The 18,710-nt window shown below is 40.7% G+C and overlaps 1 protein-coding gene across 1 annotated transcript in view; it reads left to right on the top strand.

The window, feature by feature from the left end:
- Nucleotides 1-318: 318 nt before the first annotated feature.
- BFSP1 (beaded filament structural protein 1) overlaps nucleotides 319-18,710 on the top strand; it is a 36,016-nt gene continuing 17,624 nt past the window's right edge. The window contains exons 1-2 of the mRNA XM_040427529.1: nucleotides 319-692; nucleotides 8,372-8,432. Coding sequence (XP_040283463.1) covers nucleotides 319-692; nucleotides 8,372-8,432 — 435 coding nt within the window. The remainder of the gene's footprint in view (nucleotides 693-8,371; nucleotides 8,433-18,710) is intronic.

The following is an 18,710-nucleotide window of genomic DNA, read 5'->3' as shown; positions in this document are numbered from 1 at the left end:
TTTTAATTGAACCAGTTATATACAAACAAATACATTTCTTTTGTTTGGTCTGTCCTATTGTTAAGCTAAGCTTCTGCACAGAGAAAAACACAGAGCACTTACTATGCCTGGAACAAAATAAATGCTGACAAATACTGGAAAGGAAGAGAACAGTACCCATGTGGCTTATTGTATTCAACAAAATTTCATTTGGTTTTTGCAGATGGCATTCAGTGCACAGGAGCATGGGGACACAACACGTTTTATCATTTGTCTGTTAGAACTTTGCTCAGTTTAGTTTGGCCTGGGGAGAGGAAGGTTTCCTAGCAAAGTGATAGCATGTACAAAACCAGCTACTCGCGAGAAGTTCGTAAACAGAAGTATGAAAGGTCTGATGGCTTTGATGAACAAAGTCTTGTAGATTTTAGCAGCCTGGGTTTATCACAAGCGCATGGCTTTGAACACTTGCAGGAGCTGAATGAAAGGTTTGCTAATTACATAAATCGAGCTAGAGTGCTAGAGCAAAGAAATGCCATCTTCAGAAAGCAACTGGAGACCTTCCAAAGGATGGATGAGATCTCCGGCCTGGAAGAAGCTTTTGCAGAACAGATTGATCTGAATCGGCAGAGGATTCGTGAACTGTCTTCAGATCGGTCCAAACTGGAGAGAGAGTACAAAGATGCACATAGGATGGTTGATGAATTTAAAAACAAGTGAGTACTGTTCTGTTATGTTTCTATCTGCAGAAGAAATTGGATCTTCGGACCTACAATGCATATTATGAAAGCACTACATGAGTATTTTGAACCTTGTTTGACAAACCCTTTTTTATTTTTTTTCCATTACTTGTAACAAGACAACATACAGTATTCTGCAGTGCAGTGCTCATGTTGTGATCACTATTATACAAGTTTGTTTCGTCATTTTTAGAAGATAATGCCTACAACTGCTGTTTTAGTTCCAGAATAGTGTTGTACAGTATGTGTGAACAGATGGGTTTGTCACATAAAATATATAGATAATGGAGGGATATGGGATAGATAGATAGATAGATAACACAATCTCTGCAAGTTATATGTTTATATATAACCCCTTAATAACTTTTTTTTGGCTGACTATAACTGTCCATTATGTTCATTAATGGCTATGTAACCATCATTGAACACATTATTTTCAATATAACAATACAATGCTGCCACCTAGTTGCCTGTATTGGTATATTTCACTAATAGCTGCCAAAGCCTGCTTGGAGCTTTGGGCTACTATTAGTACCGAGTAACGGGTACCCTGATCTCAGCCGGGGAACGCTGTTATGGGAGCTGGAGAATGCGGCTCCTGCTTTCGGACTGCTTAGATGCCGTGGCACTGGTCACATTTAAGCATGGCATCAGAGGGGTGAAATGTATGCGATCAGCCTTATGGCTGATCACATACATGTGCCACGGGTCTCTACTGTTTGAAAGACGCGACTTCCGCCGTTCAAAAAAGACGGAGGGGCCGAAGGAGTTAAAACACAAGGAAAACTATACGAATGTGGTATTACAGTAATCGTACTGACCCGGAGAATGAAGTTAACAGTTCAGTTTAACCATATAGGGAACACTGTAAAAACAAGACCCATAAAATGATGGCACAATTGTGTTTTTTACCATTTCCACCCCATTTTAATTTTTTTCCCCAGCTTCCCACTACATGGTATACAATACTAAATGGACCATTAGAAAGTACAACTTGTCCCACACAAAAAAAAGCCCTCATATGGCTATGTGAACGGAAAAAAAAAAAAGTTATGTCTCTGGAAAGGCAGGTGAAAGAGTAAAAAACTAAAATGCAAAAACAGAAAATTGCCCAGTAATGAAGTGGTTAATTATTACTCTGCTTAGATGAACTGAATGGTTGTTGAGAATAAGCATAACCTATTACATTACTTGAAGTGTCACCACATTTATTTATTTTGAAGTTCTGAAATTGCTTACATATGAAGAAATAGTTTATCACAAATTGATACCAGCAACCAGGGGTGCACCTAGCCTTTTTGCTGCCTGAGTTGAAAATTAATGTATCCTAGATGGGACAAACCCAGGCACTCAGCATATACACAGATATAATTCAAAAATGTATATCCAAAATGTATCTTTATTGAAATTGATAAAACAAATAAATAGATGCATAAATTGGCAAAGACAAACCCAACCACATGGAGAGTACACAAAACACGTCGGGACATCAAATATAGCAATGCAAGTAGTGGAAATGGTGGGATGGAAAAACAAGTATAAATAAATACTAAATCAAACCATTTGGCTCCCCTACCTAGATAAAAGACCATGATTCACAACATATACACAATACAGACCCGGCTAGTGGCAACTCCAGGACCCTCCGACACATGTTTGGCAACAGCTTTCTCAGGGGGACTGATTTGAAAATTAAAATGGCACCTCCCATGCCAAATTCTCAACCTAACCTCTTCAATTTAACTCTACTGTTAAAGACATACTTGGAAAACATTACATACAGTACTACATACAGTGATATCTGCTCTGATATTGATGTTCTCTTTCCTCATCTTCTCCATTCTGACCAGATATGATGATTTATTTCAACCATCTCTTGTATCTGAAGACAACGATAAGCATACATCTTAGTTTCCTACTTTTTCATCATCTTCCCCATCTTCTCAACACCCCTTCCTGCCACCACTAATACTGCACTCACAATGCTCCCCAATACTGTACTGCAGAAACAGATTACCCTTCTGAAAATACAAGTACCACACAGATTGTTCCTGCCCCTTTCAAAAAATTTTGGCACAAAGTGCCCTAATATCACGATCGGCGTGACTATCACATACGTGACACAGAGGGAGGGAACAAGGAAGGCCCTGCCCAAGTGAGAGGGAAGGTGGTGACCCCTGACTCACCTAGCGGCTGGCACCTGGCTGCCCTGACGTCCCTAGACGGGTTCCTCACCCGTACGCCGATCACGTGCCTAAAGCCCTGGCTTTCCCTAAGCTGAGCCCTAGATAGTGAACAGGGCGGTGGGAACACTAGTCCGCACCACTAGCTCTAAAGGAAAACACCCAGGGAAGGACAGACAATACAAACTCAACATATAATCCCAGGTGGGCGACAACAGGAGACAACAAGAAGCCCAACAGGGATCCGGAGGGTAGCACTCTGGAACGACAACCAGGATTCACAACTCCAGTGGGTCAGTATAGATGTCCAGGCAGGAAGCTCTATAACTGGCAACTAGAGAAGTGTGAGGGGAGAATATAAGGAGGTTGGGAGTGGCAGACAAGAAACAGCTGAGGAGGAGAAGCTACGGATCCCTGATTGAGACAAAAAGGATAGCAAGGCAAACACAGAAAACAATCACTAAGAAACAACGTGATCTTTAGATATAGAGCGCGAAGCCACCCGCTGCGACCTCCTGACCACGGGTATAACGGAGTCAGACGTGGCTCTTGATACCCTCGTGACACCTAAACAATTACTGTTTAGTGTCCCTGACAGTAATAGTAACGTGAACACAGTGTCCCCAAAAATAATTGTGCCAAGCAGATGCTGCACAAGGGTGCCCCCCGCAGTAATACTGCTCCTGAAAGTCCCACCAATAGTACTAATTCTCTGCTAGGGTGCACTTAGTGCTAAAAGTGAACCCAGTAGTAATAATGCCTCCAATGTACCCCAGAAGTAATAAGGTCCCCATAGTGCCCATATTAGTAGTCAAGTTCCCCATAGTTCCCAGTAGTAATAATGCCCACCATAATGCCCCCAGTACAAATAATTCTGTTTATAATGTGTGCCAGTACAAAAAATTCCCTGTTACATTGTGAGCCAGTACTAAAAATGCCCCCTTATAATGTGTGTCAGTACAAAATGTAACCCCCTATAATGTGTGCCAGTACAACAAAATGCCCCCTTATAGTGTGTGCCAGTACAAAAAATACCACCGTATAATTAGTGATGAGCGGCATAGGCAATATTCGAATTCAAGATATTTCGCAAATTTTTGTCAGAATATTCACTGCAAATTCGAGAATTCGTGATCTCCAGTCATTGTTTACTTGATTGTGAAAATCGGCAATGTAATGTATTTGCAATACATTTACGATTAGAATATTTAACACTATTCCCGAGTATGAATATATAACACTATATTCTAATATTAAGTGGCGATATTCGCGATTCGAATATTCACGCTCAACACTACTTATAATATGTGCCAGTACTCAAATACCCCATTATAATGTGTGCCAGTACAAAATGACTCCCTTATAATGTGCTCCAGTACAAAAATTGTCCCTTATAACATGTGTCAGTATAAAAATACCCCCTTATAATGTGTGTCAGTACACAAAATGCCCCATATAATGTGTGCCAGTACAAAAATATCCCTATTTAATGTGTGCCAGTACAAAAACTGCCCCCTTAAAATGTGTGCCATAACAAAAAAATACCCCTTATCATGTGGCCAGTACAAAAAATACACCCTTATAATGTGTGCCAGTACACAATATGACTTATAATGTGTGAGAGAACAAAAAATGCCCTCCTTTAATGTGCAACAGTACAAAAAAATACACCCTTATTATGTGTGCCAGAACAAAAAATACCCCCTTATAATGTGCGCCCGTACAAAAAATAATGTGCAACAGTACAAAAGATACCTCCTTTTAATGTGTGCCAGTACAAAAAATGGCCCTTATAATGTTTGCCATGACAAAAAATACCCCCTTATAATGTGCACCAGTACAAAAATAATGGCCCTTATAATGTGTGCATTGACAAAAAATACACACTTATAACTTGTGCCTGTATAGAAAATGCCCTTTATAGTGTGTGCCAGTACAAAAAAATGCCCTCTTATAATGTACGACAGTACAAAAAATTCATTCATCATGTGTGCCAATACAAAAAAAAAAACTTAGAATGTGCACCAGTAATAATATAATCATAATAATAACATTTATTTATATAGCGCCACCATATTCCGCAGCGTTTTACAAATTCATAGGGTTCATGTACGAAACTAAACTAACTGGCTAATATGCAACTGAAACACTAGGAGTCAGGGCCCTGCTCGCAAGAGCTTACAATCTATGAGGAATTGGGGGTGACACATAAGGTAGTTGATTGTGATAAGTAGGATTTGAGCCATTATTGAACTGACAGAAGTGGTGTAGGCCGATCTGCTTTGGGTTTGGGACTACTAGAGGATCGAGTTTAGGCCAGAGGAGTTGGTTGGGGAAATGTTTAGTCTGGGAAAAGTCATTTTAGGTAGCTTGATAAGCCTGCCTGAAAAGATGTGTTTTTAAGCCACGTTTGATGGTGGAGAAGTTGTGAATTGACCTAGTATTTCGGGGCAGAGTATTTCAGAGAGTAAGTGCAGCTCGAGAAAAGTCTTGAAGATGTGAGTGAGAGGTACGAATTATGGAGGTTATTAATCTTAGGTCGTAACAGAACGGAGAGCACGAGTAGGGTGGTAGATGGAGATGAGGGAGAAGTGTATGGAGCTGCAGCACTGTGGAGAGCTTTGTAGGTGAGGGTGAGAAGTTTGAACTGTATTCTGTGGTGGATGGGCAACCAGTGAAGTGACTGGCACAGACTAGTAGCATCAGTATAGCGGTTGGATGGATAGATGAGCCTGGCTGCAGCATTTAGGACAGACTGAAGGCGGATGAGTTTAGTAATGCGTTGCAGTAGTCAAGACGAGAATGAATCAAGGCAACAACAAGAGTTTTTGCTGTTTCCACCGTAAGAAAAGGGCGGATTCTGGCGATATTCTTGAGGTGCAGACGACAAAAGCGTGTAAGTGATTGAAAATGGGGAACAAAGGAAAGATCAGAGTCAAATGTGGCCCAAAGACAGCGGGCATGTTGCACAGGAGTTATCATAGTTCTGCGGACTGAAATTGAAATATCAAGTTTAGGTGAGTTAGTAGATGGGGGAAAGACAAGAAGTCCAGTTTTTGAGAGGTTCAATTTTATATACAGAGAGGACATGATGTTAGAGACAGCTGCCAGACAATTACTGGTGTTTTGGAGTAAAGCAGGGCTGATGTCAGGGGACGAAGTGTATAGTTGGGTGTCGTCAGCATAGAGATGGTATCGAAAGCCAAATCTACTGATAGTCTGTCCGATAGGGGCTGTATAGAGGGAGAATAGCAGAGGACCTAGTACTGAGCCCTGAGGAATGCCGACATCAAGAGGAAGAGGAGAAGAAGAAGAGCCAATGAATGATACACTAAAGGAGCGGCCAGAGAGATAGGAATAGAACTAAGAGAGAGCAGTGTTCTTAAGGTCAATTGAGTGGAGCATGGTGAGGAGGAGTTTTTGGTCTAAGGTATCAAACACTGCAGAGAGATCCAGCAGAATCAGTAGAGAATAATCAACATTTCTTTTTGCTGTTAGGAGATCGTTAGACATTTTAGTAAGGGCGGTTTCTGTAGAGTGGATAGGGCGAAAGGCAAATTGTAAGGGGTCAAGAAGAGAGTTTGCAGAGAGATAGCTTATTAAGCGAGAGTAGACAAGACTTTCAAGGAGTTTAGAGATGAAGGGGAGGTTAGAAACAGGTCTGTAGTTAGCAGCACAGGTTGGGTCAAGAGATGGTTTCTTTAATAGTGGGGTGATAATAGAGTGTTTGAAAGAGGAGGGAAAGATACCGGAAGAGAGAGAGAGGTAAAAATTGTAGTTAGGTGAGTGATGACAGCTGGGGAGAGGGACTGGAGGAGGTGTGATGGAATAGGATCACTGCTACAGGTTGTGGGTCGAGAAGAAGAGAGAAGCCTGGAGACTTCTTCCTCTGTTATAGGGTCAAAAGAGGAGAGAAAGCATGTGGAGGAATTGGAGGGCGGAGGATTGAAATTATTTGGGGACTGGGAGATTATTTCCTGCCGGATACTGCCAATCTTGTCTCTGAAGTAAGTGGCCATGCCATCAGCACAGTACAAAAAAATGTCCCTTATAATGTGTGCCAGTGCACAAATAGCCCTTTATAATTTGTGTCAGAACAAAAATGCATAAGGTGGCTTTTTTGTAGTGGCACACAAAATGGTAAATTTTTGTACTGGCCCACATAAGGTGGCATTTTTTTGTACTGGCACACATTATAAGGTGGTATTTGTGTACTGGCACACATTATAAGGGACATAATAAGGGAGTTAAGTGGTTTTCATTCTCTTCATACTTTCATTCTCTGGGTCAGTACAATTACAATAATCCCACATATGTATACTTTTTATTGAGTTTTCAAACTTAAAAAAAAAAAAAACTTTGAAAAAAAAAACAATTTTGTTTTTGCATCGCCATTTTTTGACCCCCGCAACATTTTACTTTTATGTGTATGGAGCTGTGTAAGGGTTCATTTTTTATGGGGCGTGACTTTTTAAATCACTTTTTATAAAATATTTTGTGAGAGGTGAAGCTTCCGAAAAATGGTGAATCAGCCATTTTGACTTTTTTCTCATTTCGTCGTTTGCTGTATAGGATAAATATTTTAATATTTTAATAGTACAGGCATTTTCGCACACAGCAATGCCCATGATAATTTTTTTAATTGTTTATGTATTTTTATTTTCATTTTGGGGAAGGGGGGATGATTTTTTCTTTTTTTAATGTTCTTAGAAACTTTTTTTCTTTTACACTTTTTAATAGTTCCCTTAGGGAACCATAACAAGCATTCATTAGATTGCTTTTCTCATAGAGCCCAATGCCCTAGAATTGGAGTCTATGAGAATTACACTAAGTTCCTATGGAGCCCTGCCACAGATAGGCTCTTCATAGGAACTAATGTGTGTCAGCCTCGTGTAACTCAGGAGGACAGAGGCTGCCGCACATTGCATCCAGCTCCCCTGATCCTCACTAGGGGGAGTCTGTGCATGGCCCCAAGTTTTTATCCTCACATTTGACCATGGCATCTGAGGGGTTAAATGTATGTTTAAAACAGCACGCTCACCTTGCGACTTGCGAGTAGGCACCATATTTAAAGTCCTGATTGTTGACGTATATACTGTAGTCTTAAGGTGGTTGGAAACAAGTTAAAGAGGACAGGATCATCTCTCCCAACACTTTTGTTTTTCTAGAACAGGGCTCCACGAAACCTCCATAGACACTGAATTAAAAGAGGACATAAGACTGCCACTAGAGGGAGCATAGGAGTTCAGTGCTTACTGTAGTAATATTACGATCCAACAAGTATGACTGTATGCAGTAAGCTCCCTCTAGTGGCAATTGCAGACCGCCAGCATGCTATTATTTATGCATATTTAGGGGAAGTTCACTTTTTCATCACTGAAGATGAATGTTGCATGTTGAATCTAACCGCTAGGATGCTTTTATGAATGTTTTACAAACCAATATATCATGGATTATTTTGGCAATTCACAGGTACAAAAATGAATGTGAATATCAGCTATTCCTGAAAGACAATCTGGAGCGACTTAATAAGGTAAGTCAGCAACTCTTGGTATCTTGGGTGATTTATAGAAGGTGGCATGTATACCTTGTGAAAGACTGCCAACCCCAATATCAAGCTTTATGATGAGATGTATTACTACAACTAGTAGAAGAAATAACTGGGTCCAGATAAAACATGTATTTATCCCCCAGATGCTTTTATTATGTTCACAGCTCATTTTTATTGATCCTTGCATTTACCTCTTTATAAATCTCAGTCTTTATGAATTGAACAAAGGTCTAACGAAAAATGGATTTAGCTGTAACATGTCCTCTATCAATTATGGTTCAGGTTCACACTTAGCTGTCGAAACGTGAAGCTGTGTTTTTGTTCCTGAACATCAAACAAGTGTGAAGCATGGTAATTTTCTATTTCTACCTCCAGTCATATATTTTCCTTAATGTACTCCATATCATAAATATAAACTGGGGCAGACTTCTTTAACGTATGATATCTAAAACATACCATCTGATTGGATTCCATTAAAGCCTACCACTTACCATACTTTTTATGAATATGAAAAAGCCAATTCTGTCCCTAATAATAAATAAATACATATACACATACAGTAATAACACATCCCTGGTTCATAGTAGAATAAAATAGTAGTTATTTTGCAGGATTAAACCCAGGCAGAGCAAAAACTTAAAGGGGTTCTCCAGGATTTTACTATTGATCAGCTGTTTCAGAGTAGCTTTGACATTTAGATGAATTGGGGGTGGGGTGGGGGGGGTGGGGACAGCACTGCAGTTACCAGCTGAGTCCACTACACATTGGTGACAATGTGTCACGGCGGACAGGGTATAAGATACACAGAAAGATAAACAAACAAGTCTCTAAGCTGGGGATCAAGGTCACCTCCTGACAAATCCCTACCAGCTCTCCCTATACTGCTATGCCCACGTTCAGACCCTTAAGGTGGGAATAACATGTCCTCGTGCCTGGGCTGAGAATACCCTAAAATCCCTGAGATGGTGAAAGGGGAATAGAGGCAGCCTGCTCCCTCAGAACCTGGAGGGGCAGGTGTCTCTCTATCAGCCTAGACAGCAAACCACAATAGAACAAAAAAACAACTTATCTTTCTGAGCTGGAACAGCCAATCCTTCCTTCCTTGCATACACAGATCCAGACAGAAGCTATAACCCGCAGGGAACACTGGGAGTGGGTGTGAATTAAACTGAAACCAACGACCCCACCCAGTGCACCTGAAGGGAGGCGGATCTAGCTTGACTCCAATACAAAACAAAAGGCTAGACACGTGCAGCTAATCTGGCAGACCTCCGCACATAGCCTGAGCAGGGCATGACACTATGCTGACTTCTGGCGCTGGAGCTACTTTGAGACCACTGACTGGCTGGTGAGTGTGCCAAGGCCCACTGATCTTGTGTTCATGGCCTATGAGTGCATCAATAGTTAAATCCTGTACACCCCGTTTACCCTTTCCTACCATAAACATTTTTCTTTCTTTTTTTTTCTTTTCTTTTTTTCTTTTTACTTTCTGCCCTTTAAAATGCAACATTTTTCAATGTATGTTTTCTTTTGAACTTGTTTTGTTTTCTAATAGCTCAATTTAATATTCAATAGGATGTATTAGAAAAAAAAATATGAATGGGGTGAAATTGGAAAATAATGCAAGTGAACCACTGTTTTACAGGTTTCATTTCTACAATATTTATTGTGCAGAAATAGCCACATTACGTTTATTCCATGGGTCAGTACGGATGCAGAAATACCACAGTTATATACTTTTTATGTTGTAATACTTAAAAAAATAAAAATTTGAAAAAAATCTTTATTTGCATTGCCATATTCTAACACCTATAACATTTTTTTTATATGTTTGTCTGTAGAGCTCAGTGTTTGCAAGGCAATCTGTAGTTTTATTGATATTTTGGGGTATATATTGATTATATTTATTTATTTATATTTATATATTGATTTCGGTATATTTATTCTACTTTTTATAAGAAACAAAGCAACAACAAAAAATTCAGCTATTGTTTCCATTACGGTGCTCACCTAATGGGATAATAGCTTTTATATTCTGATATTTATGGGATGCGGCAATACAAATGATGTTTTTTTATTGTTTGTTAATTTTTACATACAAAATGGGAAAAGGAGATTATATGATCTTTAAATTCTTAATTTTTTAAATTTTTTTATATATTTTTAAAAACATGTTTTTACTTTTTTTATGATTTCAGCTTAACACATATGGAAGGGATTACAGCTCCTGGGCCCCAATACAAAATCTGTAATAGTCACCAGCAACCTTATGCTATTTATAATACTGTTGTTTTCTTATGTTGGGCTCCTGTAGGCACCTGGACCCGGGTACAACTGTGGTGGTGTACCTTCAATGGAAGCAGTGCAATGGAGCCTAGGTGGAAGGAGCGGCCTGAAGCTGAACTCCTTTGCTTCCCAATGTGAAAACTCAGCATTTTCATGCAGCCACCACTAGGGGAAGTGCAGTGCAAACAGATTATTACAGCTTTCATTTCAGTCAATAGTAACTGCATAAATTCTTATAGACTGAGCTCCCCCTAATGGTGGCGAAAGGCAGACAGTTTTAAACAGGAATCAGGAGATTTATCATTGTATTTATGCCAGTTGTTTGATGTGAATACATTAAGAAATACATTGTTCAGAATGACAAGAATATTTATGAAGCACCAGTTCCACTTTTTCTGACATAGAAGTTGGATAAAGTGGGTGAGGCTGAGGGTGACTTTATTAAAATAAAATATCTTCCACTAAATAAAAAAAGACAAACTCATCAGAAATTCCAGGCATTGCGCTTTACACTCTGCATTGCCTGGAAGTGATTGACACACACGTACTGGAAAACTGGCTGGGGCAGCAGGGCCCATACTAAGTTTTGCTATGGGGCCCTATCAGATCTGTGTACACCCTTGTCTGCATTCACTATAGTTGCAATACAGCCTGGATATATTTGAGTATACCTGCAGTTAATCACAAACAAACCAGTCACTGTTGTAAGGTTGCTGAAGTGGGGCCCAGGGGAGCGGTGGTGTACCTGTCAACAATATCTCAACACAATTAGCTGTTAATCCAGCACAAGCTTTGTTTCTCATAAGACGCATGTCCTTATCGGTTTCCACTCAAACATGAGGCAACAATTTATCAAACAGAGGCACAACGCTTGATGGTTATCACAAAAGATGTTCAATAGAAAGGAAGACAGTTAATTGTCACCACTTCTTCTGGGGAAAATATAAGCCACTCATACAAATCACAAGATCTAACTAGGTTGGCTCTGCAGTGGTGACTCTCTAGAAGATAAGCTCCTCTATTTTTCCCTCTCTGGTTCTGTGGACTTACTGCATCTATACAGTTTTCATGGGGCCCGCTTCTGCCCCAGTGTCCATGCACGGCCAGAACTCACAGTTCCTCAGCAACTCCACCTCTGCAACTGCATCTCCTGCCAGAATTTACAGTTCCTCGGAAACTCCATCTGCTGCAGGCACTTACAGTTCCTTGGCTGTCTGATTTGGCTCAGAGCAACTAGCTCAAACCTGTCTCTGTGTCATGCTTCTCTCCAGCCTTCTGTTTTCCTGCAGTTATCCTCTCTCTTTTTTTATTTTTTCGCACATTGGGTAAATTTACAGCAATCGGGTGTTCATCCATACACACAGAAATCTGCCCAGCAACCGGTGACACCAACTAACCATCCTTTTAAGTCCTCTGCCCTGCCTACAAGAATGTCTAGCGCAATGTATATGTGCCATGTTTCCCAACTATCATAAGATCCCCAATGAGGGAGACCCTATGCCTGACTAACCTACTATAGACTGGTGTCCAGGACCGCGACTCCTGCCTCCATTCTGCTGGATTCACACAGGAGGTTTAATGACTTAGTGCCCACACAAGCTCCTGATCATCATCTGATCATATGAGAATACCTGATCACCAAACAGTGAAAATAGCATTATACTAAAATGCAAGTACAGCAATTAACATTTGGTCATCATTGCCATAACATTCATAACATACCCTTCTTACACCAGATATAGAAAATGAACTGCCCAAAATTCTTATTATATATTGTACTGTGTTAACAAAGTTAAGGATTCCAGTCTGAAATGGGATCCCACGTTACCAAACTATCCCTGAAGTGCCCCCTAATATGAGCTTCTTGCAATTTCTCCTATGCATTTTGCACCCCTAGATATGAAAGCTCATTGGGTTGTTCAATATACAGCCACAAGGTGCTCAGTAAAGCTAATGGCCCATGGTGGAGATTGACCCCCTACAGTGGATATTGGTCTAAGAAATAGCTTAAAGGAAATCTGTCACATGGATTATCACTAATAAAGTAAAACTATTGCCATGTAGAATATAATACCTCCTTCCCTGATGTACCTTCCATTCAGTGTTTCTTGTTTTATATCTTGTGGGAATCATCTTTGTATAATATGCAAATTAGGCAGTAAGGTTCCCAGAGGGGCGTTATTTTCTTTAAACGATGCCCAGGAATGCCACCATCTAGTGCCCAGGCCCACCCTCCAGCATAGCCCAAGCACGCCTCTCCTGAGCTGAGACTCCACGGCCCAATCAGCGCCGTTGCCTCCGCCGTACCCCTACATCACTGACGCTGAGAAATCTCGCCCAGGCGCATGCCCAGTGACACATTTGAGGCTGATGTCCTCAGCAGGACATGAAGCGCGCAGGCAGACTGGTACTGCGGCTGCGCGATATTTCTCAGTGAAGCTGAAGGCAAGTGTGGGCGTTACCTCTCGTCAGTGACGTAGTGGGGAAGGGGCACCTTACTGCGTAATTTGCATTTTGGAGGATATGGAATGGAATGTACATCAGGAAAGGAGGTATTACATGTCAATAATTTTACTTTATTAGTGATAATCCATGTGACAGATTTCCTTTTAAGACATTGTGCATGATTGGTCACATTTTTTTATTAATATCATTTATTTTATTTTCATCATTTTATCCATTAAGAAACATGTACACATCACATAGAGGATAAAGGAGAAGAATAAAGCAAATTCACAACCATTCTATCATGCAAAACAGCTGCACATAAACCACATCAACCAGAAGGCTTTACCCATTCTTCTGTGTCACATTCAGCATGTCTTTTACCTCCTATGCTCTCCTTGGTCCAGATTTTTATGGCTAGTTGTACCAATGAGACCCCAGCATTTTATCTATTTAGTTATGCTGCACAGCTGTACAACTGGTTCCAGGACATGTATACTAAACAATTCAATAAAAATTCCAATAAAGATAAAGTAAAAGCCAAAGTGGAAAATCAAAAGAAAAAAAGTTTACTTTGTTCGACTTTCTCCCAATTAGTAATGTGATAGCCTTGTCCTGGCTCAGTATTGCACCATATGTGATCCTGAATGTTCTCACTTGTCTTAATGTTGGCCAGACGTCAGATCATAGAAATGAGGACATGCTTTCAATGTAATTGATATTAAAGGAAAAAGTAAAGAGCTGCAAACCTCTAAAGCAATGCTGTGGGAATGGTGGGATCGATTCTAAGATTTCTTTTTAGTTTTTATTGTCAAAGTCAGGCAGTTAAAGTCTAATACCACTACTGTACTGTGTTTTTGCCAATAATGCATTAGAACAACTGTCAGTGCAGTGGCTGGGTTTGAAGTGACCCCAATGCTACACTAGGTCCTCAGGACACCATTGAGGTGTCACCATGTTTTGCTGCTATCTGAAAGGGATCGTAAAGTGTGGTGCATCCCAATAAGTGTGGTGCATCCCAATAGCAAATAAGTCCAGAGATTCAAGGTTTCCAGTAAACCAATGTGCCTCTTTACTGGAGGAACTCAAGTGCAAAACAATACAGGAATGTCACAGAGCTAGGTTCTCCAGTCTGCATCCTGGCAGAAAAAGGTTTTAAGCTAAGGAAAGGCCTGAGCTTGCTGTATGCCTCTCTCAGAACATTGGCTTCCTGGCCAAAGGTTGATAGTCCAAGGTTTGTGGCTCAGTCACCTGGCTGGCTCCCCAGTTTTAGGGCGGGTGACCCAGGATCTGAGGCAGAGTATCTCCATCTCAGCATCTTCTTCTGGTCGCTCATACAGTCTGGCAAAGTCTCTCCTACCAAACATGTGTCCCTATCTGTAGACAATTATTAGCTCTGATTGCTCTCCTTATATGCAGTTTCTAGCTGAACTAGAACCTTCAAGTGGCAGGGATGGAGTGGAGAAGCACAGCCTAAACAGAAACATTGCCTATCATAGACTTGTATAGAGAGTCAATGAAAGTCTGTGGGAATGAATAAGTAGTTTTTCCAGACATAAACAAGTCTTCAGATATAAACACCAGAGCTAAACTACAAAGTTAGAATGTCAGTGTGTCTGTTTTTTCCCTACAAAACTTTGCATAGGTAGAAACTTATAAAGTCTCTCAGTATTAGCTGGCTGTGCATTAACCCTTTCCACAGTGCAGTGCTGTGTAGCTATAGGGTAATAGTGCAAATGAACAGGATATATTAAAATAAACACATAACTGCAGTTCAACAATATACTGTAAAACGGTATAAGTGCACACAACAGAATAAACCACAGTGCAAGTTAACACTTCAAACTGCAATAAAGTAGAGAGTTGATGGCTTTACATTGCAGCAATATGGGTAAATGTCCACAAATGTCCACAGTCCAAAGTACCCATGCTCCAGGGCACTACATAAAGTCTTCTGATTGTGTGAAGGGATGAGTGGAAAATAACTTGTATGGAGAGGGTATGCGATGTGGAATGATGGCACAGACATAGCTTTTACTATATTCTTTACAAGTCTCTCTCACAGGTAACAATAGTGACAACGGTGCCTCTGCTTCCTGGTTTAACAGTCTGTATTGATACAAGGGTACCTCATGACATGTCCTGCATCTCCTCTCCGCAGGCCTACATTGCCACTCAGCTCAGAGTTTCACTTGTAGCCTGTAGCACTATTAAGGGGAGCCTCACTGGCAACTCCACCAGACGCAATAGTTCAGTGAGCCTAGTGTGGGTGGCTGGATGGGAGTAGTAATAGTATTCATGGTTCTAGTATTCCCTGGACCCATGCAGTGATGTAGAAGGCATGCCATTCTTCCCTTTGGGGCACTCTCTTGTTCTAGGGCTCTCCTGCCTGATGACGGTTGATGTGACCTTGATGAAGCCCAGTTTGTTACAAGAACTCCACTGTACAAGTCTGTTTTCATAGTTGGCATATGTAATTCCCAGGGCTGCATATGGAAGGCTAGTCTCCCTCTTTAATCAAACAGTGCAGTTTTTCCTTTCCTGGCCTAAAAGGTGCTATATCTCTTTCTATGGATATACTTATATACCCCAGTATCCTCAGTGGAATACAGTCTGTATACACTGCGTGCAGAATTATTAGGCAAATGAGTATTTTGACCACATCATCCTCTTTATGCATGTTGTCTTACTCCAAGCTGTATAGGCTCGAAAGCCTACTACCAATTAAGCATATTAGGTGATGTACATCTCTGTAATGAGAAGGGGTGTGGTCTAATGACATCAACACCCTATATTAGGTGTGCATAATTATTAGGCAACTTCCTTTCCTTTGGCAAAATGGGTCAAAAGAAGGACTTGACAGGCTCAGAAAAGTCAAAAATAGTGAGATATCTTGCAGAGGGATCCAGCACTCTTAAAATTGCAAAGCTTCTGAAGCGTGATCATCGAACAATCAAGCGTTTCATTCAAAATAGTCAACAGGGTCGCAAGAAGCGTGTGGAAAAACCAAGGCACAAAATAACTGCCCATGAACTGAGAAAAGTCAAGCGTGCAGCTGCCAAGATGCCACTTGCCACCAGTTTGGCCATATTTCAGAGCTGCAACATCACTGGAGTGCCCAAAAGCACAAGGTGTGCAATACTCAGAGACATGGCCAAGGTAAGAAAGGCTGAAAGACGACCACCACTGAACAAGACACACAAGCTGAAACGTCAAGACTGGGCCAAGAAATATCTCAAGACTAATTTTTCTAAGGTTTTATGGACTGATGAAATGAGAGTGAGTCTTGATGGGCCAGATGGATGGGCCCGTGGCTGGATTGGTAAAGGGCAGAGAGCTCCAGTCCGACTCAGACGCCAGCAAGGTGGAGGTGGAGTACTGGTTTGGGCTGGTATCATCAAAGATGAGCTTGTGGGGCCTTTTCGGGTTGAGGATGGAGTCAAGCTCAACTCCCAGTCCTACTGCCAGTTTCTGGAAGACACCTTCTTCAAGCAGTGGTACAGGAAGAAGTCTGCATCCTTCAAGAAAAACATGATTTTCATGCAGGACAATGCTCCATCACACGCGTCCAAGTACTCCACAGCGTGGCTGGCAAGAAAGGGTATAAAAGAAGAAAATCTAATGACATGGCCTCCTTGTTCACCTGATCTGAACCCCATTGAGAACCTGTGGTCCATCATCAAATGTGAGATTTACAAGGAGGGAAAACAGTACACCTCTCTGAACAGTGTCTGGGAGGCTGTGGTTGTTGCTGCACGCAATGTTGATGGTGAACAGATCAAAACACTGACAGAATCCATGGATGGCAGGCTTTTGAGTGTCCTTGCAAAGAAAGGTGGCTATATTGGTCACTGATTTGTTTTTGTTTTGCTTTTGAATGTCAGAAATGTATATTTGTGAATGTTGAGATGTTATATTGGTTTCACTGGTAAAAATAAATAATTTAAATGGGTATATATTTGTTTTTTGTTAAGTTGCCTAATAATTATGCACAGTAATAGTCACCTGCACACACAGATATCCCCCTAAAATAGCTAAAACTAAAAACAAACTAAAAACTACTTCCAAAAATATTCAGCTTTGATATTAATGAGTTTTTTGGGTTCATTGAGAACATGGTTGTTGTTCAAAAATAAAATTAATCCTCAAAAATACAACTTGCCTAATAATTCTGCACTCCCTGTATAATGGTTCCTTTCTGTCAGGTTTTATATGGCGGGAGACTGGGAGTTTATTATTCTCTCATCACATGCAGAGATGTCTGTAGCCTTAATGTAAGTGTGTTTATTCTTCTCTAACAAGGTGTTCTGCAGTCCTCTTTTTCGATGGTTGCTAAACCTTCTGAAAAGTCTCTTTCTTTGTAGAGCTGGCATATAAACTGCCACTTTTGCAACTTCTAATCTACAGGGTAAAGATTTCCCTGGCTCGGCACTGCTCCAGATTGCTTTCCTAGCTTCTCACTTGTCTGCAGCTCACATCACACACACACTGCACTACACATTGAGGTTCACTTCTTCAGTCTGGTGCTAGCCTTGCCAAGCCACTAGGGAACCTCCCTCTCCATAAACAGCCTATTGGTCAGGTAATATATGAAATGCAATGTATAGAATACATAGTGACAATGCATAGTGACATTAACACTTCCAATGTTTTGCAGTGATGACACTGCAATAGCCCACAAAAGGGAATGGTGTAGTGCGCAGGAAGCGCAGCAGAGGGCACCTGCACAATATTTGGAGACATATGATCGTGATGTCAGGGGAGATTGGAGAAAGCCTTAGGAGATTAGGGAAGGAGCAGACATTAGGGAAGAGCAGTGGGCTTGGTCACTTTAAAAAGCAAAGGCTGCCCAGCTGGGCACTTAGAAGTCCTTTTGCATATGACTTAAAGTTCTTTTCCTGGACATTCAACACCCAAATGACATACAGGTAGGTTTAGAAATCAAATGCTTTTGCCAAGTACTGATGGCCATTGTTTGTAGTTTTATAAGTGAAAAGTCCATGACAGACTCCTTTTAAAGTGATTAGCACAATTGTATAATTTCGTTTACAATGAAGGCTCAATGAATGAAGGATTTTGAAGTTTAAATGCTGAATAATCGTGCACTGTTTTATGACAAAACATTAATCTCATTTATGTTTTGCCAAACACATTCCAGGGTTCACACAGTATATCAAAGCATAAAAGTAAGAACAAGACTACCAAGAAGATGAATTTCACATTTAATCCTTATGAACCACAGCTGATGAAATTTCAGTATAATTCATTTCATAAACATCAGTAAATGTTCAGAGATCTATTGACTGCAGCAGGGTGTGAGCACCCTTGAACATTTTTAGACATGTTAGGGTGGTTTTACACACATCATTTTTTAGATAAAAACCTCTGCAGTTTTTAGGGGTAAAGCAATCATGAAGTGGGTATAGTTCACACATGCATATTCGTTTCTTGGTTGGACCGCGCTGCTTCAGGATTAACAGAAGCAGGCTTCCATGGAAAACCAAGAATGCAACAAAATAGTGAAGTACC

This window comes from Bufo bufo, chromosome 4 (assembly GCF_905171765.1).
Source record: "Bufo bufo chromosome 4, aBufBuf1.1, whole genome shotgun sequence".
In the NCBI taxonomy this organism is placed as follows: domain Eukaryota; kingdom Metazoa; phylum Chordata; class Amphibia; order Anura; family Bufonidae; genus Bufo; species Bufo bufo.
The sequence above is the reverse complement of the archived record's forward strand: the minus strand, read 5'-3'. Positions and strand labels throughout refer to the sequence as shown.